We start from the raw sequence: 25,994 nt of genomic DNA, 5'->3' as shown, positions 1-25,994 counted from the left end.
AGGTTTTTGAAAGCCTTTTCCATGGGTTATTATTTTTTGATACTTCTGTCATCTTTACATGTCCTTGGCTGAATTTTCTGTCAAATTTGATATATTAGTTGATTGAAAGTTTTGTCTCCTGAAGTACGCTCTGGCTAATGTTTCCTTCTGATATTTTGCTCATCTTCCCAAAAAGTCGGATTCTGTGGGTGATCTGGTCATTGTAATGTCCGGACTAGCTTTCTGGAGGTCCTCCGGACCAGTCTTGATCTTAGTGTAGAAGGCAAGAGTCAGGAGAGCCACCACGAGGCTGATCAAAGATAGAATGTCTCTCTTCCAATCCTTCTCAGCCCTTTATACCTTATTGTAATTACATCATTACAGCACACTGATTATGTGTGAACTTAGAGAACCATTACATCACCATGCTAAGCACTAAGTATATATGTGAACTAGAGAACCATCATCTCATTAGTTCTACTGAGTTAACAACCAGAGTTCCGGTCCTCTACAGGTCATCTCATGAGATGTCTAATTTTTTCAATTTAAGAATTTTGAGTAATGAGCTCCCCCAAAAAGAGGGGCAATATAGTATAGCAGAATGGATTGGACTATACTCTTTTTATATGGACATGTGGGTCTGTATATACATATATCCACACAGAATACATATACATATTTATGTATATATGCAAAGATACACATTATATATAAAGAGATAATAGAAAGAATGATAGATAAATACACAGATGGATGGATAGATAGATAGATAGATAGATAGATAGATAGATAGATAAAGAGATATATAGTTGTCTTCCCTGTTAGAATATAAACTCTTTAAGAGCAAAGATTTTTTTACTCTTTGCACTTGCGTGCTCAGTTTAATAAAGACTTGTTGATGGATTGATTATTTCATTAGATAGCCTCAAAGTCCTTTCTAGCTCTAGATCTCTGATCCATGATATGGGAAAATCTTTTGTCATTTGTAAACTCAGGCAGAGATGAGGTGGTGAGAATGTTTCATGGATGAACTACAAAAAGGGATTTTCCCAGGCAGCTTTTTTCATGACTACTAGTTTTTATTATTTAATTCAAGATTTTAATTTTATTTTAGAAACTTATTACGCCTTTCATAAATCCCTTTAAAATAATATTTTATTTGTCCAACTACATGAAGAGATGGTTTTAATATTCACTTCTGCAAAACCTTGTGTTCCAAATTTTTCCCCTTCTTTTCTTCTCCCTCTCTAAGACGGCAAGCAATTTGATATAGGTTAAACATGTGCAGTTTTTCTAAACATATTTCCATATTCATCATGCTGTGCAAAAATAACAGGCAATTAAAAAACACAATAAAGAAAATAACACAATGACACAATAAAAACAAATGACAAGAATAAAATTAGTGAAAATATTGTGCTTTGATCCACATTCAGTTTCTATAGTTTTCTCTTTGGATGCAGATGGCACATTCTATCCCAAGTCTATTGGAGTTGTTTTGAATCATCTCACTGTTGAAAAGATCCAAGTCCACCACAGTTGATCATCACATAATCTTGTTGTTGCCATGTACAACGATCTCCTGGTTCTGCTCACTTTCACTCTGCATCAGTTCCTGTAAGTCTCTCCAGGCCTCTCTGAAATCATCCTGCTGATCATTTCTTACAGAACAATCCTATTTCATAACATTCAGATACTATAACTTATTCAGTCATTCTCCAACTGATGGGCATCCACTCAGTTTCCAGTTTCTTGCCACTACAAAAAGGGCTGCTGCAAACATTTTTGCTTATGTGGGTCACTTTTCCCTTTTTTAGCATCTCTTTGGGATATAGGCCCAATAGAGACCCTGCAGGATCAAAGGGGTATGCACAATTTGATAGTCCTTTGAGTGTAATTCCAAACTGCTCTCTAGAATAGTTGGATCAGTTCACAACTCAACCAACAAGGTATTAGTGTCCTAGTTTTTCCCTCAACATTATCTTTTTCTGCCATATTAACTAGTCTGAGAGATGTGAAGTGGTACCTCAGAGTTGGACTTTTAAAAAAAATTTTTATTGATACCTTCTGTTTTTCATATCATAGTTTTATCCAACACCCTTCCTCTTTTCCAGTGAGCCATCCCATGTATTATCTCTTTTAAGAAAGAAAAAAAAAAAAAAAGGAAAGAAAAGGGGAAAAATCAATATAACTTATCAATATACTTATTTTGAAATACCTGAGAATTTCCTGCCACCATGAAAAAGTGGGTTGGGAGTGTCCTCTCATATTTATTAGAGTCCTGCTTGATCTTGATAATTTTGTTATATTCACTTTGGAGTTTTTGGTATAAAGTCACTGTATTAAATTTTTGTTGTTCTGTATATTGTTTTCTGGGTTTGTATACTTCATTCTGCATCAATTCATATAGATATTTGAATATTTCTCTGTGTTCATCACACACATCATTTCATAGCACAGTAATATTCTGTTACATTCATACATCATTATTCCTTTAACCATTCCCTAATCCAGGAGCATCTATTTTGTTTCCAGTTTTTTTGCTATCACAAAAAAATGCTTGTGTGAAAAATGGAGTTTCTTCTTATCAGTGGCTTCCTCGGAATATATACCCAGCTTGGGATTTCAAAAGAAATGGACCTTTTAGTTCCCCTTCTTTTTTTTACATTATTCCAAATTGCTTTTAAAAATGTTCTGTCTAGGAGACTAGTGGGTTCTCTCTCACTAGAGGTCTTCAGTACAGTCTGTCTGGCCATTTGTTGGAGAGAGTTTAGAGAGGCTTCCTACCTTGATGCAGATTGGGTGTGAGGTCTCCTCCAGCTGATAATCAGCAGTCTGCACTCCCTCTTCATCTCTCCTCCTCTCTATTGGGGCATTCAAGGATCTAACAACACAAAAAGCTGACTACCTGGTTGAGAGTGAATATAGTTCTCATTTCTCTAGTGCTTTATATTTTGCAAGATATTTTAGTTTTCTAATTTAAATGTAAATTAACTTCATTCTGCATCAATTCATATAGATATTTTAATTTTTTATTATGGGTCTATCAATCATCAGCAAACATGCGTATTTCTTTTTTTTCTAGCATTTTTATTTTTCAGTTTTCAACATTTATCTTTATAAGATTTTGATTTCCTTTTTTTTCTCTCTCTTTTCCTCCCTCCCTGTGATGGCAAGCAATCTAATATAGGTCATACAAGACATATATTTTTTAATATACAAAGAGCAAAAAAGGAGAATTTTTAAAATTATGAAATCTTATCATGTTTGTTTGGAGTTTTTAAAATTTAACAAAATTTAACCCAGAAGTAATAAAATTCTCCTCCCTTCTGAAATAATGTGTTTTATTCTATGTAGTTTCAAATGTTCTATTTACATTCTTTTCTTTTTTTTTTTTTCTTTTAAAACCTCTCACCACTATCTCTAGTTCCATTAGAAGCTCTTCCTTGTAACCAGTAAATGTAGTTAAGCAAATCCATTTAGCACACTGGTCACACCTGAAAATTGTATGTCTCATTCTGTACCTCTAATTCACTATCTCTATACCAAGAAGTGGGAAGCATGCTTCATCATCAGTCATGACTGATCAATTTTAAAATTACTTTGCCTTTACATTGTTATGGTCATTGTCTCACAGCTCTGCTCATCTCATTCTGTATCACTTTAATAAGAGACTTCCCAAGCTTTTCTGGATTTGCCATACTTGTTATTACTTATGGAGTAGTAATATTCCAGTTTGTTCAGCTCTTCCCTAATTACTTATTACCTCTTTTTTCCAATCTTTTATTTTTTAAAGAAAAGATTTATTTGAGTAAGTATGTATATTTATATGGATCAGAGAATAACATACATACTCAATTGGGCATAGAAATATTTTTTACCTTGTAGTACAGGAGGAGGAGAAGGAGGAGTGATAGAAGGAAGAACAGAATGGGGGAGGGGATAATCAGAAGCAAAATACTTTTGAGGAGGGACAGTGAAAGGAAAAAGAAAAAAAGGAATAAATGGGGGGGGAATAGTTAGCAAGAATAATTGTGGGAAAAAATTGAAGCAAGTTTCTCTGAAAAAACCATTTTCTCTTAAGCACATACAGACTTGAGTCAAATGTGTAAAAAGAAGAGCCATTTCCCCACTGATTAATGATCAAAAAAAAAGATAAGAACAGTTTTCAGATGAAGTAATCTTTGCTACCTAGAGTCAAATGAAAAAATGTTTTAAATCATTATTGATTGGAGAAATGGAAATTAAAACACTTTTGAAGTGCTACCATTTACCTATGATATTGGCTAATAGAAAAGAAAAAGAAAATGACAAATGTTGGAGGGAATGTGGGAAAATTGAGACTTTAATATACTGTTTGTGGAATTGTGAACTGATTCAATGATTCTGTAAAATGATTTGGAACTATGCCCAAAGGACTATAAAACTGTGTTTGACCTAATAATACCACCAATATCCCAAAAGAGATACAAAACAAAAAGGAAAAGGATCTATATGTACAAAAATATTTATAGCAGATCTTTTCTGGGGGCAAAGAATTGAAACCAAAGGGATTTCTATCGATTGGAGAATAGTTGAATAACTTGTGATATGTAATTATGATGGAATATTGTTGTGCTATAAGAAATAATGAGCAGGATGTGCTCAGAAAAACCTGGAAAGACTTCCATGAGTTGATACAAAGGAAAAGATGCTGTGTGCAAGTAATAGCAATAATGTAAAATGATCACCTGTGAATGATATAACTATTCTGAGCAATGATTCAAGACAACTCTGAGGGTGAAAATGCCAATCATACCCAGAGAAAGAACTGATGGCGTCTGAATGCAGATTGAAACATACTTTTTTTTACTTGATTTTTCTTAAGATTTTTTTGGGGGGTTTAAGTTTTACAACATGGTTATTAAGGAAATCTTTTACATAACTACACATGAATAGCCTATATTGAATCACTTGCATTCTCATTTAGGGGCAAGGAAGAGAAGCTGGAACTCAAGAGTTTTAAAAATGAATGCTAAAGTGGAACTTAGGAAGCACTGCCAACAATAAGACCAGTGGAGGTGACTGCATTCCCACTGAGCTATTTAAAATCCTAAAAGGTGATTCTGTTCAAGTGCTGCACTCAATATGCCAGAAAATGTGGAAAACACGCAGAGTATAGGAATGTATCAAGTAGGTGAAAAGAGGGGGGCAAATTATGAACCAAATATCTGATGCTTGCCTAAAGTAGAATTTGCCTAAAGAAAGACTCGGGCTACATGGTCCATCAGGTGTGACACCTATGGGAACTGAAGAAGCCCTTCAGGGAGGAAATATAGAGAGAGGTGGCTATAGGGAACCATTTAGTCTGGGGAATCCTGTTCTGATAGATTGGAGAACTGGATTCTAGCTTTGGTTCATCCCCTGTCTTAGCCTGTCATCTGCACATACATAATTGCAATGTATAGAAGCATCTAGAACAACCTTCATTTTTATAGTAAAAGATACATTGAAAACCAATGAAAAGGTGGGGCAGCTAGGTGGCACAGTGAATAGAGCACCAGCCCTGAAGTCAGGAGGACCTGAGTTCAAATGTGGCTTCAGACACTTAACACTTAACTGTGTGACCCTGGGAAAGTCACTTAACCCCAATTGCCTCAGCAAAAAAAAAAAAAAAAAAAAAAAAAAAAAAAGAAAGAAGAAAAAGAAAGAGAACCAATGAAGGAGGATCACACAACCAAGAAGTGGAAGATCTTCCTGCCTTAGAAGCTGACCCTCTCTCCGTTCACTCTATCACCCTCCAGATTTTCCTATTTCCATTTTGCAATGAGGGAATGGAGGCTCAGAGAAGTTGATTAACTTTCCTGAGTCACACAGCTAGCAAGTGTCAGAGGCAGGAGGTGATGAACCCATGCCTTCCTAATTCATCCCTTCAGAGAAGCTGGACAAAGTACGCCACATCCTTTGCAAACAAGCAGATTTTCGTGACATTGCATGAAGAAAAATACTCTGGTTTTATAAAATCAGCTGTTTTGTAACCACTGAGACTAAACAGAGCCCATCAGCCCTTCCCAAACTTAGCTAACTTCTAACTTCTAACATAAAAGAGTCATAACAACCCAAAGGAGTGAGAAACCAGCCTTTACTTGTTCTCTCTTAAAGACAGCATCTCCTCCATGCTGGTAAAATCCAAGGCCTTTGGGCACCAGCTTGTTTTTCATACTCTTCCTAGCTTGAAAGAGCTAAGAATCCTGGGATCTTACATATATAAAGGAGCTGCCCGTGCTTCCAGGCAGAGATGCCCAGCCCTGATTTCTCAACATGCCAGGTGGCTTGAAATCCTGAGAAGTCTTGCCAACTGTGGAGAATGCTGCTTGTCCAGACGGTCGCATGAAGTCATATGGGCAACCCATGGAGGTGACCCCAGTCATGCTTGCTGTGTTCCAGGCACTGTGCTAAGTGTTAGGGATACAAAAAAGGCAAAACACAGTCTCTGCCCTCCCATGGGAGAGGCAACATGCAAAAACCTACATTTTTGTTTGTGGGTTTTTTTTTAATAAGAAAAAGGTTATGTATATGTGTGTAAATCTGTGTATATATATATGTGTGTATATATATAGAGAGAGATATATAGATATAGATACAGATTAAATTAGAAGTTCTTGGTTTTTCTCTCCATTATGAATCTTCTGATTTTGTGAGACAGGGAGGGAGGAAGATGAGGAGAAGGAAAAAGGAAGCAAGAGAAAGAGTGGCAGAGACAGAAACAGAGAGACAGAGATAGAGACAAAGAGACAGGAAGAGAAGGGGGGCAGAATATTTATTATATTTTTGTGTATTGTTTCCAGGAAGATATAACTAAAGGTTTGAGTGAATTGACAAATTTCTCTATACCAATGATAAAAGCCTTATGAAAATGTTTCTAGGCTTGAATTCCAGGTTACAAAGATGTACACAAGAGTAAATGAGCACTAATCTTAAGGGGGAAGACACAGTGTGTGTGTTGATGGACAATGAGTTGGTTACAGAATTAAGAGAGAGCTGATTGACATTTCAGGAATCGGGGAGTGCTTTCAGAGATTCCCAAACACATTTAAACATCAGTATTCCTTTGGCAATGTCACAGAACTGTGAATCACAGAGTACTTTAGTCTCAAAAGAACTCAAATGGCAGGTGACCCAAAAGACACTGGGAGAATACATAATGGATGTCAGCAGGCTCAGCAGCAAGTGATCAGTGATGACTTGTGCTCAAGAAGGGAAATAAGAAACACAGAACCATAGGTCTAGAATTCTACTGGTATAAGCCCTTCCTTTTCTCAGAAAACTGAGGTGTAAGGAATCTAAATGACTTGTCAGAGGTTACACAGGTACCAATGGCAAGGTCAGGATTTTGCCCCAGGGCTGCTGACTCCAAATTCAGCTCTCTTTCTCCTTAGCATCATGCCCCTCTGCTTATCAAGAACAGGTACCACTATACCTCTCACACTGGCCAAGAGGACAAAAAAAGATAATGATGAATATAGGAGGAGAAGTCGGGGAAACTGGAACATTTATACATTGTTGGTGGAGTTGTAAACTGATCCCAACATTCTGGAGAGTAATCTGGAACTATAACTAAAGGACTATCAAATTGTGCATCCCCTTTGATCCAGCAGTGTCTTTACTGGGTCTGTATTCCAAAAAGATCATAAAAGAAAGAAAAGGACCCACGTGTGCAAAAATGTTTGTGGCAGCCCTTTTTTGTAGTAGTGAGAAACTGGAAACTGAGCGGATGCCCATCAGTTGGGGAGTGGCTGAATAAGTTATGGTCTCTGAATGCTATGGAATATTATTGTTCTGTAAGAAATAATGATCAGGCTGATTTCAGAAAAGCCTGGAAAGACTTACATGAACTGATGCTGAGTGAAGTGAGCAGGAGGTCGTTGTACACAGCAACAATAAGACTACATGATCATCAACTGTGATAGACTTGGATCTTTTTAACAAGGCAATTCCAATAGACCTGGTATGGAAAGTATCATCTGCATCCAGAGAGAGAACTATGGAGACAGAATGTGATTCAAAGCATAGTCTTTTCACTTTTGTTGTTTATTTGCTTGGTTTTTCCCCCCTTTCTTGTGTTTTTCCCTCTTTTGATCTGATTTTTTTTTTTTTATGCATAGCATGATGAATATGTTTAGAAATGTGTTTAGAAGAATTGCACATCTTTAACCTATACTGGATTGCTTGCGGTCCTGGGGAGTGGAAAGGGAGAAAAATTTGGAACACAAGGTTTTGCAAAGATGAATGTTGACAAGATAAATTACTATTAAAAATAAGGAGCTTTAAAAAGCCCAGGTATCATCAGAAGAAGTGATGAGTCAGATAGGTTTTGAAGGCATAATTGTAGTGAACCAGCTCTGACTCCATCTAGTTTAGTAGGTCAGGTTCAAGATCTGAATGAAAAGGCATTCATTGAACATGGGACAGTTAACAAAAAACATGAGGCCTCATGAAGGATGTAGAGCAGAACTGATTAGATAGGTTGTTGTTGAGTCATTTCATGCATGGGATTTTCTTGGCAAAGGCACTGGAGTGGTTAGCATTTCCTTCTCCATTTCATTTTACAAAGGAGGAACTGAAGCAAATAGGATTAAGTGACTTGCCCAAGGCCACACTGCTAGTAAGCATCTGAGGCTGAATTTGAACTCATGAAGGTGATGACTCCAATCCCAGTACTCTGCACTAGAGTGCTGCCCTTTGGCTAGGATGAGAAGGATGAAAAGGCAAAGATGGATTTAGATTCTCCCAGCAGAGGGAGTAGCCACACGGATTTGGATCCTGGCTCCATTAAAATGCTTAAATGTTCTGAAGCCTGTGGCAAGTAGCCCTGGATCTGGACACTCTGGGTTCTGAGTTCTAGATCAATCCATTGGCCAATGGATGACAATCTCTGCCAGGAGATGGGCCCAGTGATGGCTAATATTCACTTCTCTTAAGGACCAGTCTAGATAAGCTTGGAGAAGCTGGCCATAAGGCAAGAGATTTGGGGACCAGTGAAGCTCCTGAAGAGCATCTGAAGGCATCCTCAAGAGGATTGGGATTTCCATTGGTGGAGTGACCTTACTAAGAAAATCACAAATGCTGAAATACTGATTTGCTATATTTAAAATCAAATACCATACAATACCTCATTTATGGGACTGGCATAGTAGGAGAAGGAAACTTAAAAATTAAATTTAAGAAAAAGTCAGTATCTTGAAAGGGATTACTGGATTTGGGCTGGGATCCAGTCCCTGCCATTTATTACCTGAGTGACCTTATCCAAATCCCATACTTTCTGTGGGGCCAATTATCTTCATCTGTAAAATGAGGGGAGTTGGAGCAGATTTAAAACTACAAAGTTCTAGAGTTAAACTGCCAGAAGAAGAAACTGAGGTAGGAACTTGCCCACAGCCCCCCAGTGACTCACTCTCTGATACCCTTCCTATTTACTCTATATTGTTGGGTTAATTTTCCCCATGCACATGTTGTTTCCCCCTCTGAACTGTAAGCTTGTTGAAGGCAGGGACCCTGTCTCTCTTCACTAGCCCTTTTCGTGTCTCCCACGGAACATGTCTCTGACTGGCTAAATTGGAGGTGCTCCATCAACTCTCATGGATCAAGCTGTGATTCCTCTCAGCAGATATTTGGCAAATGTTTAGAACTTTGCCAAGGATGGAGACCAAACAGCCCCCGGACATGCGCTGAAGACTGAAGGAAGCAGAAGCTTCTGAGAAGTGAAGATGAAGAGGGAGTGGATTTGGGGGGCACTGAGCTGTCAGAACAGGACAGATGCTCATCATTCACTGCTAAATGTCGGTGTTTTGTGTCCTAGCCATGTTTTGTGACCCAGACAATACTGGAGCTTCTCACAAAGAGCTGTCTCGAGCAGATGGAGAGCAGGAGCCAGTTTGGGGCCTTCGCTGGCCAGAGTGCTGACTCACTTCTTGGCATCCAGGGGGCTCCTCCAGAGATGGAGCAGAGGCGGGCAGCTGGGGCTGGCCATTCCTGTTCCCCAGCGGTCCAAGGGCCACCCAAAGGAGACCAGCCAGCCCTGGGAGGAGGGGGTCAGGAGATGCGGACTGAGAAGCCAGCCCCTCCTCCTCCTCCCTCCCCACTCCATGATTCCCACACTGTGGGAGCACATTGCTAGCATTTTTCCCTGAGATTAGCAAGTCTTTGGCTTCCAGCACTGGCCAGGCTTGAGTTCAATAAACAGCTGCGGGCTGGTGCTGAAAAGGGCTTTGGGGGGACCCAGCCTGACTGGGTCTTTCAGCTGTCAGGAGATGAATTTCATCTCTCTGACCAGGACACGCGCTGGCAAGGGCCCTTCCCAGGCTCCTCGGCACCCGTGAATGAACTGGGCACTTGCTAGAATTCCCCGAGCCAGGGATCCTGTCCTTCAGCTCCTCCATCCTGAGGCTCTGGCTGAGGATGGTTCAGAGGCGACATTTCACAGTGAGTGAGCATGAGTGTGGCAGGTTTTCTGGGACTGTTTCTTTCTTTCTTTTCTTTCTTTTTTTTTTTTTTTTTTTTTTTGTGGGGGGAGGTGTTGTGCTCTTCAGAAAAGTAACTGTTAATGAATACTCAAAGTTCTCACTGGAGGGAAGCATGAAACCCCTCATTTTACAACTAGGGACATTGAGGCCAGGAAGAGTCACATGAATTGACCAAGGTCACACAAGTAATAAGTGGCAGAAACCGAATTCGAACCCAGTATCTCGGACCCTGAAATCCACAGTTATTTGGGATTAGTCTGGTCCAGAGAAGCAGGGACACTTTCTCCACCAGTCAGGGGCTCTGAGTTCTGTCTAAGCTCTCTCCAGGGAGTCAATCACCATTTTTAATCTTGTGTGGTTCTTGGCCATGCCAAGGACCCTAGAATGTGGAGAAGCAGGATAATGTTTGTTCCCTTGGGCAGTGTCCTGATCCTCTATTTCCTCATCTTTGAAGTGAAAGATTAGATCTTCAAGATGTCCACGAGCTCTAATGCTAAGTATGATCTTGGGCAATTAATGAGTTCATTGCTGGAGGGCTCACCCTACCTGACCTTGCCTCAGATAATCCCTTCCAAAGTCAAATAGTAAAGGCTGCAGGATCTGAGAAAGGACGAACTGAGCATGGCTATGTGATCTCTTCAGCTCTGTATTTGTAACCCTGACACTTAGCATTGTGCTGGGTATATAGTGAGTGTTTAATAAATGCTTAATTCATTCATTCATTCATGATATCTTTGGAGTGTTGGTGATAAGATTTCCGGTTGAGGTTGGATTAGTTGGGTTTTGAGATCCCTTCCACTTCCAGCATTCTCTGATTCCAGAAAATGCATCTGGAACCAAAGTCACTGTAAGGGGGTCTCACTCCACTAAATGGAGAATTAGCACTTCTCAGACTGACTGATTTAGAGCAAGAGAAGACCTTAGAGGCATCTCGTCCTATTGCCTCATTTTATGGATAAGAAACTGAGACCTAAATAAATAACTAGAGGTCATATCAGGAATGTTAGGGCCAGGATTTGAATTCAGGTCCTATGTCACTTAGCAAACTGAATTATCTTGTCTTCTCTGAGCCTCCTGTTTCCAAGTCTTGAAAGGCTTGGTTCCTCACCACCACCTTGTGGAATCCCTTCCTGGACTTGGAGATAGGAAAATTCATCTTTGTGAGTTCAAATCCGACCTCATGGCCTCATGGCTAAGTCACTTAACCTTGATTGCCTCAGTTTCCCCTTCTGTAATCTTAAAAGAGCTAGGAAATGAAAAAAAAAATGCTAAGAAAACTCCAAATGGGATCATGATGAGTCAGATATGACTGAAAAATGTCTTAAAACCAACAACATTGAATCACCTTCATCCTTCTCCCCAATGGATTAACCGAAAGTATTTCTGAAAACACCACCAGCTATGAGAAAGTCTGGCATCTGAGGATTCCATGAATTCCTGCCTTGCCTGGTGTGTGGACTGTTGTGTGGATCAAATGAGAAACTTTATTGACTTTGAGGAGCTACTCCTTTCTGCAGATTTAGGGTTATAAGGAATCCCAGAAGTCCTCCAGGGCAGGGGCTCTTAATTGTTTTTAATGTCCAGGTGAAGCCTGTGGATGTTTTTTCTCAGAATAAAATTTTAAAATAATTGAAGGAAATGTTTGAAGTGAGTGAAAAGTACATATAATTTTTCCCATCAATAATTTTAAACCAGTGTTTCTGATAAAGGCCTCTTTTCTCAAATATATAGAAACCTCAGTCAAATTTATAAGAATATAAATCATTTCCCAATTGATAAATGACCAAGAGATATGAACAGACAGTTTTCAGATGAAATTAAAGCTGCCCAGAATCAGTTACACCCAGAGAAGGGACACTGGGAAATAAATGTGGACTACTTGCATTTTTATTTTTCTTCCCAGGTTATTTTTACCTTCTGAATCCGATTGTTCTTGTGCAACAAGAGAATTGTACAGATTGTATCTAAGTTATACTTTAACATGTTTAACATGTATGAGACTGCCTGCCATCTAGGGGAGGGGGTGGAAGGAGGGAAGGGAAAAGTTGGAACAGAAGTGAGTGCAAGGGACAATGTTGAAAAATTGCCCAAGCATATGTGCTGTCAATAAAAAGCTATAATAAAAATATTTTAAGACGAAATTAAAGGTGTCCATATTCATATAAAAATTCTAAATTACTATTGGTTAAAGAAATTCAAATTAAAACAAATCCCATATTTTGTAACACATTTAATATGTATAGGATTGTCTGTCATCTAGGGGAGGGAGAGGAAAATTTGGAAAAGTGAATACAAGGGATAATGATGTAAAAAAAAATTACCCATGCATATATACTGTCAAAAAAATTATAATTATAAAATTAATTTAAAAAAAAAGAAAAAAACTCAGGTACCAACTCATACCTATCAGATTGACCAATAGGATAAAAAGAAAAAAGAAAAAATGTTGGAGAAGATGTGGAAAAATTGGAACTAAAGCAAATTGTTCCTAATGCATTTTTGTTGGTTGAGTTGTGAACTGATCCAACCATTCTGGAGAGCAATTTGGAATGATGCCCAAAGGACTCTAAAACTCTGCATACCCTTTGATCTAGCAATGTTTCTACTGGGCTTATATCCTAAAGAGATCATAAAAAAGGGAAAAGGGTCTATGTGTGCAAAAATATTTGTAGCAACTCTTTGTGTTGACAAAGAACTGGAAATTGAGGGGATGTCTGTCAATTGGAGAATTGTTGAAAAAAATTATGGGATATGAAGATAATGGAATACTGCTGTGCTTGGAGAAATGATGAGCAGGAAAATTTCAGAAAAGCCTAAAAAGACTTATATGAATTGATGCTGAGTAAAGTGAGCAGAGCCAGGAATACATTGTAGGGAGTAGCAGCAATACCGTGCAGTGATCAAGAGTGATAGACTTAGCTCTTCTCAGCAATGTGGGTGATCCAAGGCAGTTCCAAGGACTTGTGATAGAAAATGTAATCCACATTCAGAGAAAGAACTATGGAGTTGAATGAAGATCCAAGGAGACGATTTTCATTTGTTTTGTTTTTTTTTTTCTCGTGGTTTTTCCCTTTTGTTCTGAGTCTTCTTTCACAACATGACTAATGTGAAAATATGTTTAACACGATTGCACATGTTTAATCTACATCAGATTGCTTGCTATCTTGGGGAAGGGTGGAGGGAAGGGAGGAAGAGAAAGAGAAACATTTGGAGCTCAAATTCTTACAAAGATGAATGTTGAAACCATCCTTACAGAGAATTAGAATAAAATACTAGGAAGTAATAATGTTTAAAACATAAAAAATTATTATTTCCCATCCATTTCAGAGACTCACCCCTCTGAAACTGACTTATAAATATCGAATGATCTAATCCAACCTGCATCAGAGCTATAACAAGACAGAGCAACTGGGGCTCAGCCCCAGGACATCCATATTCCAGCTATTTTGCTCGACCCCAGGGACAAATTCCCAATTATGGCTCTGTTCTTCTTTTTACACAGAAAAGGAGGTGGGGAAAATGGAAATTACTTCCCTAAGGTCACATAGCAGATCCCATGATTTCCTTTCTAGTCCACAATAACCCCAGCCAGTTCCTTTTTTTTTTTTTTTTTTTTTTTTACCCAGACTAGCTTAGGCAAGCCAATCCAGGCCCTTCTGAGAGCCTTGCTTTTCTGACAAACACATCTTTGTCCTTCTGTTATCAGAGCACCCACCAACTAACTGAAGGACTCTTGCTTGGAGCTTTGTGGCAGCAGACGGACAAGGAAAAGGGCAAATAGATCCAGGGTTCCTGCTCCCACCAAGAAAACTTGATGGGACTACAGGAGAGGGCATGTGCTGTCCTTGTGGAAAAATGAAAACTCAAACAAACAGCTTATAACAAAAGGCAACTGGAAACGGGTATGTGAGAAGCAAGGGGGGCTCTGAAAGGAAGCTGCACCTCTTCAGATTACAGTCTTACCCACTCCTTACTGGTCATCCTCGGGGTGGCAGGTCACAGTTTCCTCTATAAAGTGGGAGGGGCCTAACTGGGAGAGTACAATCAGGGCTTTTGTCCAGAGCCTTGACTTCCTAGGTGGGGGTGGGGGTGTTTCCTACAGGATGCACTGACTCTTGGGTATTCAACATTGAGTGACCCAGGACAAATAATAAATACCCTGATGGGGAAGGGTCTGGAGATTTTGCCATGTGCCTAACACTTAGTAGGTGCTTCATGAATGATTCTTGCTTGGCTGATAGGAAGATCCTTTTTAAGAGCTCCTGGAGATGTTTAGCCCAGAGAAGAGAGGATTTGGGATAAGGATGGAGCTTGATACTCATGTGGAAGATTAAAGTCTTCCACTTGGCCTGAGAGGGCAGCCCTAGAAATTCTGGCATAACTTTGCAAAAAGGAAGTTTTTAGCTTAATTTAAGGAGAAACTTCCTAGCCTTTGGTGCTAAGTAGAAGTGGAATGAATTGTCTCAGTGATCGATTCACTGTTAAAAATCTTCAGGTAGGGAACAGCTAGGTGGCGCTATGATAGATCACCAGCCCTGGAGTCCGGAGGACCTGAGTTCAAATTTGATCTGACACTTAACAATTCCTAATGTGTGACCCTGGGCAAGTCACTTAACCCCAATGCCTCAGCAAAAAAACAAAAACAAAAATAATAATAATAAATCTTCAGGCAAAGCTGGATACCTGTGTGTGTTGTAGGAGACAAATCTCAGGTACAGGGTGGATTAGCTGGACCCTGAGATCCCTTTGAATACAAAGATTCTCTGTGAATATGTGGATTCAGTCTAGAACTGGTCTGAGTAAGAATTCAGTAGAGAAAAATCTTGTACACAAGCTCCAAAAAATTCGTTTCCCAAGCTCAAGATTGGGAGTCAAGGGGAGTCAAGGTTAGACAATAATTATTCTGAAAAAAAATCTGGGGTTTTTAGCAGACCACAAGCAGCATTATTTAACAACCAAAAAAACTAACGAAGTCTGGGCTACACCAAAATGACAGAGCTTCTAGGAACAAGATGGTAAAAGTCTCCTCATGCAGAGTTGTGTTCAGTCCTGGACAACACAGTTTGGGAAAGACAGGGAGCAGCTGGGGAGTGTCTGGAGGAGAACAAGCAGGATGTGAAGGTCCTTGAGGATCAGGGGAAGGCACTGAGAGTGATTCTCTGAAGAAGAGAAGCCTCCAGGGGGCACCTGTTAGCTGTTGAGTGTCACATTTCAGGGATCATGGTATGTTCGGGAGAACACAAGAGTAGATGATGGCTGGGGTTTGCTAACATATATGTTCGAATGTCAGCTCCCTATTCCCATCAGGCTAAACTACCAACCCCTCTGGCTTCTGAAACCCTGTCCCTCCTGCCCCCATCAGACCTTTCCAACATTATACTTTACTGTCCTTTCTCAAACTGATCCCTTTGTTCTTCCCATCTCTGAGCCATTGTATTGGCCGTGCTTCTTGCCAGGCGCACACTCCCTCCTGGTCCCTGCCTCTTAGAAGCTCTTCTTTTCTTTGAGACTCAGTGAAAAGGCCACCTTCAGAAGAAACCTTTTCCTGAACCCCTCCCGCCCCAAATAATTGGGGATTTATTTTTTATATATCTTCTCTCTTCTGGTCTCCTCTGATAAAAAGTGAGCATTTTGAGGGTGTTGTTACTTTTGTCTTTGTCCCTAGCAAGTGATACAAAATAGTTACTAACGGATGCTTATTAATGGATTGGTTAGATCGATTGATTGTACTTGTGGATAGGAGGACAGCTGTTTTTTCTACTCTACAAGAGTTAGGAAGATGACCAAGACCACATTGTTGGAAAATAGATCCTCAGTTTTCTTCTCTGCTATAAGCTTAAATGCTAGCTATTGTTACTGTTTTCATTATTGTTTATATTTATTAGTCAGTCAATAAATATTTATTACTCTGTGAAAGACTGAGGATGCAAAAAAGGGCAAAAGATAGGCTGTCCTCCCAGAGAATACAATCTAAAGGATATGGAAACACATAGAATGTGGGAGGCACACTCTGTGTGGAATAAATAGGAAATGATTGAGGGGGAAGACACTGAAATTAAGAGGTGATGGGGAAAGCTTCCTCTGGGAGGTGAGATTTTAGTCAGAACTTAAAGGAAGCAGAGAGGTCAGTAATGGAGCAGGAGAGAGCTTTCCAGGCCTGGGCGATGATCATAGAAAATGCCGAGAGCTGAGAGATGGAACAGCCAGGAGGTGAGGGTCACTGGATTGAAGGGTTCGTGTTGAGCAAGGTGTGAGGAAGTTGAATGTGAAGTGAAAGAGTGAAGGAGAGCTGAATGCCAACAGAGCATTTTGTATTTGGTCCTGGAGGTGATAGGGAGCCACTGGAGTTCACTTGATTGGGGATGACATAGTCACTTTAGGAAAAAGTGGAGCTTTTATTTTTTTTAGGAGCTTTAGGGAAATCACAATGGTGGCTAAATCAAGAATGCATTGGAGTGGAGAGAGAAGAGAGCTATTACAATAATTAAGGGTTGAGGTGAGGAGGGCCTGCTCTGGGGTTGGGTTAATGCCTCCAGAGAAGGAATGGGGATGGGGGGTGATTAGGGAGATGTTGCCAGATTGATCCTCTAGGACAATAGTTTGGGGGTTGGGCTTGGAGACTACTAGACTGTAGCCTGCAGGACAGCAGTGCTAACATCTAATTCAAATCTTATCAAGCTCAGTATTCTGCACACTGCAGGTAATTAATAAATGTTGAATAAATAATATGTAAATCCACTCATTCTAGAAAAGGAATCATTAAGGTTAGCCCATTGACTTCCACACTGGGACAAATTAACTTAACCTTTGCAAGGAATATGCATACTTTCCCTTGTTTATTATTCCCTTCAGCAAATAATTTAAACAAGAATTAAGTATCTACTGAGTTCTTCCTGGCCTAGTGGGAGGTATGGGGGGGTGGAGCACGAGAATAATTAACATTTCTTTGGTCCTTTAAGTTTGCAAAACACTTGACACTCATTATCCCTTTTGAACTTCTAGGGAACCCTGGGAGGTTAGATACAATTATTGTTCTTTTTTTTTTTTTTTTTTTTTGGCAGAAAAAGAAACTGAGATTTAAAGGCACAAATCCATTTCCCAGGGTCACACATTGTGTTAGTGTCTGATGTGAAATTTAAATTTAGTTTTTCCTGACTCAAGATCCAACAATAATCACTCCACCAGATTGCCTTTCCAAAAAGCAAAACCTGTCAAAAGACTGTCCAGGAGTTTCTTTATTGATTGATCAACCCACATTTTATATTTGTTCAGGGTCAGCAGAGGATAATGACTAGAGAGCCAGGAAGACCTGGGTCCAAGACTTGACCTGACAGACAAATAGATGATAGCTATAATAGACATTGGTAGGTGATTGATATTTGATAAGTATAATAGATGACAGAGATGATAGATATAACAGATATAGATGAATGATAGAGATAGATGATATATGATACATAAAATAGATTTGGATAGATGATAGATACAATAGAGATAGATGTTAATATAATAACTAGATGATAGATATGAGATATAAGTAAATTGATGATAGATATAATAACCATAGGTAGAGGATTGATATGTGATAGATATAATAGATATAGATACTTGAGATCAATTGATATTTTAGATATAATGGGTAATAGACAATTAGATAGGTTGATATATGCTTGATAAAATGGAAGATAAATATGATAAATAGATATACAATATGACATATAATAAATGAGCTAGATTGACATGTGATATAATAGGTGGGGAGATAAAATTGATATTAGATAGATGATAGATTTAATAGATTGTTGAAGGCTTAGCATATGACAAGTGCAAATAAGCATTGAGAATATAAATTGAAGTAAAAAAAAAAAAAAAAGACAATTCCTGGTCTCCATGAGTTACATTCTAGTAGGGAAGACAGCAGATGGAAAGGTACTGGAGACAGGAGCATACAGTCCTGCATCCCTGAGCAAGTCATATGTTGAAGTCATTTCCCAAGAGTACAAGTACAAAAGAACATCGGGATGTTTATTATCCTCAAATCAATCCTGTTATCATTCAATGTCAGTTTTCAATCCATTTGCCAGGATTACCTGCCTTAGGTGGGAAGTTTCCAAAAGGCTCCTGGTGGGATGGTTAATATACTTGGTGTGACTTTTTGAGAGGCAGTATGGGATAATGGGATAGTGACTTGAGAGTTCTAGACTTGAAAATTAGAAGATGTGGGTTTGATTCTATCTCCCCTACTGTATGAACTTGGACAAGTCATTGATATTCTCTGAACTTCAATTTTGTCATCTGTGAAATGGGAGTGATGGTCCCTGCAGTAGCTAACTTTGGAGGGCTTCAGGGCTCAGTGACAAAATAGGATTAAAGCTGTTTGCGAACTTATATAAATTATTATTATATAATATATAATTATATAATACTTATATAAAGTATTATATAAATGTCATCAGTTACATCAACCCCATGGTCACAAAACCCAGCAAAAACCTCCTTCCATTCGTTCACCATCTTTTGCCAAAAAATTCACTGTGCAAATGGAATGTGGAGCCCTTGTCAGAGAAATATATTTCTTCCCCTGTTTCATTTCCATACATGACCAATTCATGATAACGCTGCGGACTTTCTGTGTCAAATGGTAAATTCCCAGTATCTTTCCTCCAATGGGCAGGATGCTTCTGCCCTTTTTCTCTTTCACAATCTCCTATTATCTATTGGTTGGAAATTTTTTTCTGGAAATACAACTCATCCTTATTACTAATAAAAATTAAATAACATTTAGAGGCAATCGGACATTTTAAAAAGTTACCAAATTTATGCCAAATCAAAACAAATGATAATTACCCTGTTGGATACTTTCCATGAAATTATCCTTTTTATTAGGAAGAATGGGCTCAGAGGTTTAGGACTGGAGGGAACCTCAGAGACCATCTAGTCCCACTGTCTCATTTTACAGATGAGGAAACTGAGGCTGGAGAAGATCAATTATCTTGACTTCAGGGGCTTGTAGCTAGTAAGGAATAGAGACAGGATTTTAACGTAGATTATTTGACTGGAGAATCAGTGCCTTTCCCACTAGACTAGGCCAAGAATAATATGGTGTAGTAGATGGGACATTGGATTTGGAGTCAGGAAGATCTTGAACAAGTCACTTAACTGACTTGGATCTCAGTTTCCCCATCTGTAAAATGAGAAGGTTGGGTGAGATAGTTACTGAGGTCCCTTCTAGCTTTATCTTTAAGACTCTTTGAAGCCTTTAGTTGGTGAAAAGGACAATATGTCCTTGAGAGCAGTTCTTGACCATGGTCTAGAAATAGAAATTCCCACAAGGAAGGATGGTGGTCTGTTGGCAGACACCAGCCTATGGTGGATTGGCCATCCTCAGTCAACTGCCAGGGAACCCCTTAGCATCAGAGCCTCTTGTAGTGGGAAGGACCCAAGGGTGAGGTTTGGACCAACTGAGACATGCAGGTAGGAAGCAGGTTAGAACCTGAGTCTGTCTATCTTCTCTTCTTTCCTCCTCAATCTGACCCTCACCAGCTGGCTGACTGAGGAGAAAGGAGCGGAAGGTCCAGTTCGCCAACCCTTCCATGAACTACAATGGGACAGAGCTGCCATCGTTTGGGATGTGTAAGTTGTCCTATGGATTCCTTTTTAACTTCCAGATCAGGGATTCTTAAATTGGGGTCCATGAGCAGATTTAAAGGAGTCTGTGAACTTGGATGGGAAAAAAATGACATCACAATGTCCACTCACTTTGTTTTCATTCTAATCCTCTGCATTTAAATCATTAACCTGAGAAAGGGTCCATAGGCTTAACCAGAATGACTGCCAGAGGGGTCCGTGACTTTCCTGGACTCTCCTAGTTTGACCATGGTGAGCTTTTTATGTTGTTGTGGCTCCATTTGGCTAGTCAGTATTTTTGCATCCATTTTACAGATCAGGAAACTGAGGCTCAAAGAAATGAGGTGACTTGCTTAGAACTCACACAGCCAGGGAAGGAATGTCTGGTCTTCCTGACTGCCCAGTCCTATGCTCTATCCACTGCACCACCTGTCATTTTACAGAGGACAGAGGTAAATCTGCTTGCCAGAGGTAACACAGTTACTGTGATAGTAAATTCGGACTTTGGACCAAAGTTCTTTGCCTCCAATCAATCAATCAGTTGATCACAGGCAGATCATAGGCAAAGATTAAGCATTTCTGGGGTTTTAACCTGGACAGAGGTCAAGGAGTCTGTAAACTTGAATAGGAAAAAAAGATCCATTTTCATTTTTGTTAACCTTGGTTTCCTTTTGTCATTCTATATATCTCCTTTGCCTCCTCATCTGTGAAATGAGAAGGGCTAAGAATGAGCTCTAAAAGCTCCAGGTCTAAGAAATCCTGCCTGGACCTCCTGATCAAAGTTATTTCCAGCCCTATGTATTTGCTAACTCCCCACCAAAGCTTGCTACGGAGGCTGGGGGCTGTGGTTCTCTGCTCATTAGAAACTAAAGCCAAGAAATCGGCCCTGTGACTCCCTCTCCCCTCCTTGGGTGGCAATTAATAAGTGAAACGGTATTACGTGCCCCGTTTAATTTCTTCTCCTAGAGGCTGAAATGGGCTCTTGACCCAAAGAAAACACAAATCTATTTATTCTTTTAGAGCAGCTTTGTCTAAAGAAGAAGTCTGTGCTTCTGCCCCCTTTTTCCAGATGGGGAAAATAAAGGGCAGTGGATTAAGTTAAGGTACTGAGATAAAGGCCCATATCCAGAGTTCCTTGCTTGATAAATGATCGATAAATACAAAGAAGCCCAGAGTTATAGATCTGGAACTAGAAGGAATCTCAGGCCTTCTTCACAATCCTTCATGTCTTGCCTCTAATTTACTCTTCCATCCTAATTACCCATTATGCTCCTTGCTGTACTCTATGCTCCAGTCCAAATGGCTGCTTCTATACAGCCCTTTATCTTCCTTCTCCATGACTGGGCCTGACTGCCCCTTGCCTAGAAGAGATTTCCTTCCATTCCTAGCCTCTTTAAAATGTTTCCTTCAAGATTTGCTCAGATATCCCAAGGGGCTCTTATTGTTTCCATGTTTACCAAGCATGTACTTTGACAGTATTTTGTTCCTTCCCCAATATTGTTAGGAATATCTAATCTCTTCTGATGGAATGTAAATTCCTATAGGGGTGAGAGTGTTTGGTTATCCTAATACTTTAAAAATGCATTGTTGATTCATTAGTGCATTGACTTAGTATAATTCCCCTCACTTTATAGATAAAGGAACTGAGCCCCTGAGAGGGAAAGTAAATTACACTAGGTCCTCTTCATACTTAGCTTTGGCAGGGATCTCAGGAACTTCTACAAATGCCTTTTTGACAGGGAGAGAGCCTCACCACACCTTATTTGAAAGTGGTTTGTTAAAAAAAAATAAAAAATTAAAAATGTGGTTTGTTGTTCAGATCTTTAGTCATGTCCTACTCTTTGTGATCCTATTGGGGTTTTCTTGGCAGAGATACTGGAATGCTTTGCCATTTCTTTCTCCAGCCAGATGAGGAAACTGAGGGAAACAGGGTGAAGTGACTTGTCCAAGGTCCTCCTGCTAGTATCTGAGGCTGGATTTGAACTGGGAATTTCCTGACTTCAGGCCTGGCATTGTAAATGATGAGCTGGGACACAGATATATGTATATATACACACACATATATATCATGCCACTTTCTGCAATTCTAAGTCAATTAACTAATTAGTCTGGGGGCAGCTAGGTGGCGCAGTGGATAGAGCACCAGCCTTGAATTCAGGAGGACTGGAGTTCAAATCTGGTCTCAGACACTTAACACTTCCTAGCTGTGTGACCCTGGGCAAGTCACTTAATCCCAGCCTCAGAAAACAAAGAAACAAACAAAAAAACCCCTAATTAGTCAACAATACATTTCCTAAGTGTCTACTTATTACACTTTAGAGGGGGTACAAGAATAACAAAATACTCTCATCCCTTTAGGAATTTCCATTCTGTCAGAGGAGATTAGATACTCATAGCATGAATCTGGGGAAAGAACAAAATACTGAGATATCATGCAACTTTCTGCAATTCTCCAGTCCAATTCCTGGCCCACTCACTCCATGCTGTACAACTAAGTCAACCTTAGAGAACAATAAGCAGATTTACATGGCCATTCTGGGAAAGGCTATGAAACCACAATTTCCTCTGATTTCTCTTACTCCTTCCTGGCCCTCCTCGTGTTATCTTCTAATAGAATATAGGCTCTCTGAAGGTAAGAATTATCTTGCTTGTTTGTATTTCTATTCCCAGTGCTTAGCACAGTGCCTGGCATATAAGTGCATGCTTTTTCAATCATTTATTCATTCCTTCCATATTTCACAACCACATAGGACATCATGGAGAAAATATAAATGTAAGCCACATGGGAGGTTCTTGGAATCACCGAAAGTGTTCCCCAATTTGTTCAATCTGCTTTTATCTGATTCCATTCAGGGATCAGCTCACTATCCACTCACAATATCTTACCAAGTTGTATGTACAGATGGACAGTTTCAATAGGCCACAAATATAATTGCAAGTTCTAGGCTCGAATGCAAGAGGCATTCTTCGTCCATTTGGTTTTTCTTGTGTGGATTGTCAGTACAAACTCTTTTGAGTAGTTGGGGATTTCATAAAGAAGACCCTGCTAGTCTTCTGTTTGATGCACTTGGCACAATGTCACCTGGAAAACCTCTCCATCTAGAAGGAATCTTTGCATTCTGTGCAAGGATCCTCCACGAAAGTGGCAAACATCAATTTTATTGATTTGTTTCTTTCATAAAAATAAGAAAGATGGAGATAAGAAAATGAACACATGGCCAGCAGTTATTGGTGCTCTATTGATCACTTTTTTCCTCTCATAATAATGTTTGTGATTTCCCCACTTATCATTTAATATATTTCCCTCTTTTAAAGATCTTGAAAATGGGGGCAGCTAGGATAGAGCACCAGCCCTGAAGTCAGAATTACCTGAGTTCAAATGTGACCTCAGACACTTAACACTTCCAAGCTGAGTGATCTTGGGCAAATCACTTTCGCCAATTTCCTCAGGTAAAAAAAAAAAAAAAAAAATCTTGAAAATTAATTTCTCATTGCTTTCAAAATTGCACCCTCTTGACGCAGATTTCCTTTTCTGGCTTAGTCCATGTCTTGTTGTTTCCCATAGCATTATATCCACTTGTTCATAGAACTTATCAGGACCTGAGACATTTGGGGTTAGAACTGGTGATTCTTCTGCCAGTGAAAATAGTTTGTTATAGAAATGCTAATAGATTTGTTTCATTTTCATCCTTTGCTGTATTTCTTCTTGTTTTATTTATCAACACTCTGGGAATGATGTAGTTTTATTAGGACTCACTTTTAGGGATCACCCAGACTCAGTTTCCTTTTTCTTACTCACCACTGTTATTGTTTGTGATCTACCATTATCTTCCATAATGTTTCTTAAAATACATTTGCTTTGATATCTCTCTCTAATCTTTATATCGCCTACATTTCCAGTAAGCCTCTCCTTCTTCACCCTTCCAAAGATCAATCTTTTATAACAAAGAATAAAAGGAAAAAGGTGTGTGTGTGTGTGACTTCTGTCAGTTCAGCAAAACTATCCAACATCTGGAAAATATCTGATGTTATATATGTTCTACATGATATTATATGTTCCCACCTGCAGTCCCCTTCCTCCTTCTAGAATGTCTTATAAGGGAGTTTACATGCTAAGTCAACATTGTCCATGGCTGCCATGTCTCTCCGCTTTGATGAGGATGTCAAGCATTTTATGAGTGGAGGGATTTCTAGGCTTTTTGGGCAGCCTTGGTGTGGCGACTGTTTTTACATCTGCTACATTTCTGCAGGAAAAGGTGAATTTGTTCTGCTGTCTATACCTTAGTTCATTCTTTCTTAGGGATAATGAGCAGTAGAAGCAAGATTTAGAGAACCAAGAGATCATGGTTAAGTCCAGAGTTAGGAAGTCTTAAAGACTTATTTAAATGTGAATTATGGTTTCTCTCCAAATAACTCCTTTCCCTAGCTCCATAGTCAGGGTCTCTAACTACTATTGTTTCATCCCTGAGATAATCCTATCAGAAGAGATAAGGATGATTTATTTAACTGAGCCATCTTCTAAAGAAAAGGAATAAGCATTTATTTAGTGCCTACTGTTTGCCAGACACTCTGCTAAGCACTTTACAACAATTATCTTATTTGATCATCACAACAACCCAGTGAGGTAGGTACCATCATTATCCCCATTTTACAGTTGAGGCAAGTAGAGATTAAGTGACTTGCCCAGAGTCACACAACTGGGAAGTAACTGAGATCAAAATTGAACTCCTCAGTGCCTTCCTAACTCCCGCCCGGAGCTCTGTGCACTGTGGCGCCACCTACAGTTCATGTTAGCTGTGGTGGCTGCCTTGTTTCTGGATTCCATCTTTCTCATCATGTCCTGTGTGAACCGGAGTAGTCTGCAACGTCCTTCTCTGATAGAGATGAGTAAAGTAGTCCGTATCTTGGGAAAAGCTCTGGATCTTGAATCTGTGTTCAAATCCAGGCTGGACAGCTCATAAGCCACGTGACTCCCAGCAAGTTACCTAGCTATTTCCTATTCTGTAAAATGGGTACAATAATACCTGACCTTTCTACTTGACAGAAAGTGCTTTGCAAACCTTAATTTTTTTTTTTTTTTTTAATAAATAGGGACTCATTATTAGAGTCCCTGCCTTCAAGGAGCTTACTGTTTAATTAAGGAAAGAAAACACACTCATGAAATGAAAGGGAAAGATGACTATCTGTGATTTCACCATTATAAACAGCCCCTTCTCCCAGGAAAGGGTGGGCGCCCTCTCTGCAACTTAGAACAGAGGTTCCCAGAACACAGAGAGATTAAAGAGCTTGCCCAGGGTGACACAGCCACCATGAACCAGTCTTCCTGGATCCAAGGCCAGCATTGTGTCTGCCATGACATGCTGGGGCCTCTCTATGGACAGATGATTAAGACTCCTGGCTAGCTCTGGATAAAAGCAGAGATCGTGTTCCCTTGGAACAGGGGCTGGCATGTAAGGGGAGCTCACCCAAGGTCATTGGACTGAATTATTTCCCTGGCTTTGACACCATCTAGCTTCATACCTGTTGGTTACGCTAATCTCTTTCTGAACATTAATTTTTCTCTTTATACAGAGAGATTGTTAGTATTTCAACACTTTACTTCCCCCTTCCTATTCCCAAGGATTATAGACCTATCATTTCCAGGATGACTTTGGTGTTCGTGGGGATTCAATCATAGGGGCTGACCATTTTTTTCCTTGCCATCCTTGTTCCTGTTGTTGCTTCAGCCACCCTCCAGACTTAGCTTCCACAGCCTTAGGAGCCAGCTGGGCCTTTTAGCCATCTCCTTTCTGAGACCAGATAGCCCTTCTTCACCCTTGTTATTGGGGCTGTGCAACCTTACAAGTACCCTTCTGTTCACCTCCTTCCATCTCCATCTCAGAAAAT

General features: G+C 39.6%; 1 protein-coding gene across 1 annotated transcript in view; it reads left to right on the top strand.

Annotated features, from left to right (window-relative positions):
• Positions 1 to 25,994, top strand: part of HK1 (hexokinase 1) — a 112,518-nt gene that overhangs the window by 641 nt on the left and 85,883 nt on the right. Inside the window, exons 2-3 of the mRNA XM_074296553.1 lie at positions 14,188 to 14,383; positions 20,025 to 20,114. Coding sequence (XP_074152654.1) covers positions 20,085 to 20,114 — 30 coding nt within the window. The 5' untranslated portion in view covers positions 14,188 to 14,383; positions 20,025 to 20,084. The remainder of the gene's footprint in view (positions 1 to 14,187; positions 14,384 to 20,024; positions 20,115 to 25,994) is intronic.

The sequence above is a fragment of the Sminthopsis crassicaudata genome, chromosome 2, assembly GCF_048593235.1.
Source record: "Sminthopsis crassicaudata isolate SCR6 chromosome 2, ASM4859323v1, whole genome shotgun sequence".
Lineage (NCBI taxonomy): Eukaryota > Metazoa > Chordata > Mammalia > Dasyuromorphia > Dasyuridae > Sminthopsis > Sminthopsis crassicaudata.
Note: the sequence above shows the minus strand (reverse complement) of the source record. Positions and strands in the feature narration are given on the sequence as shown.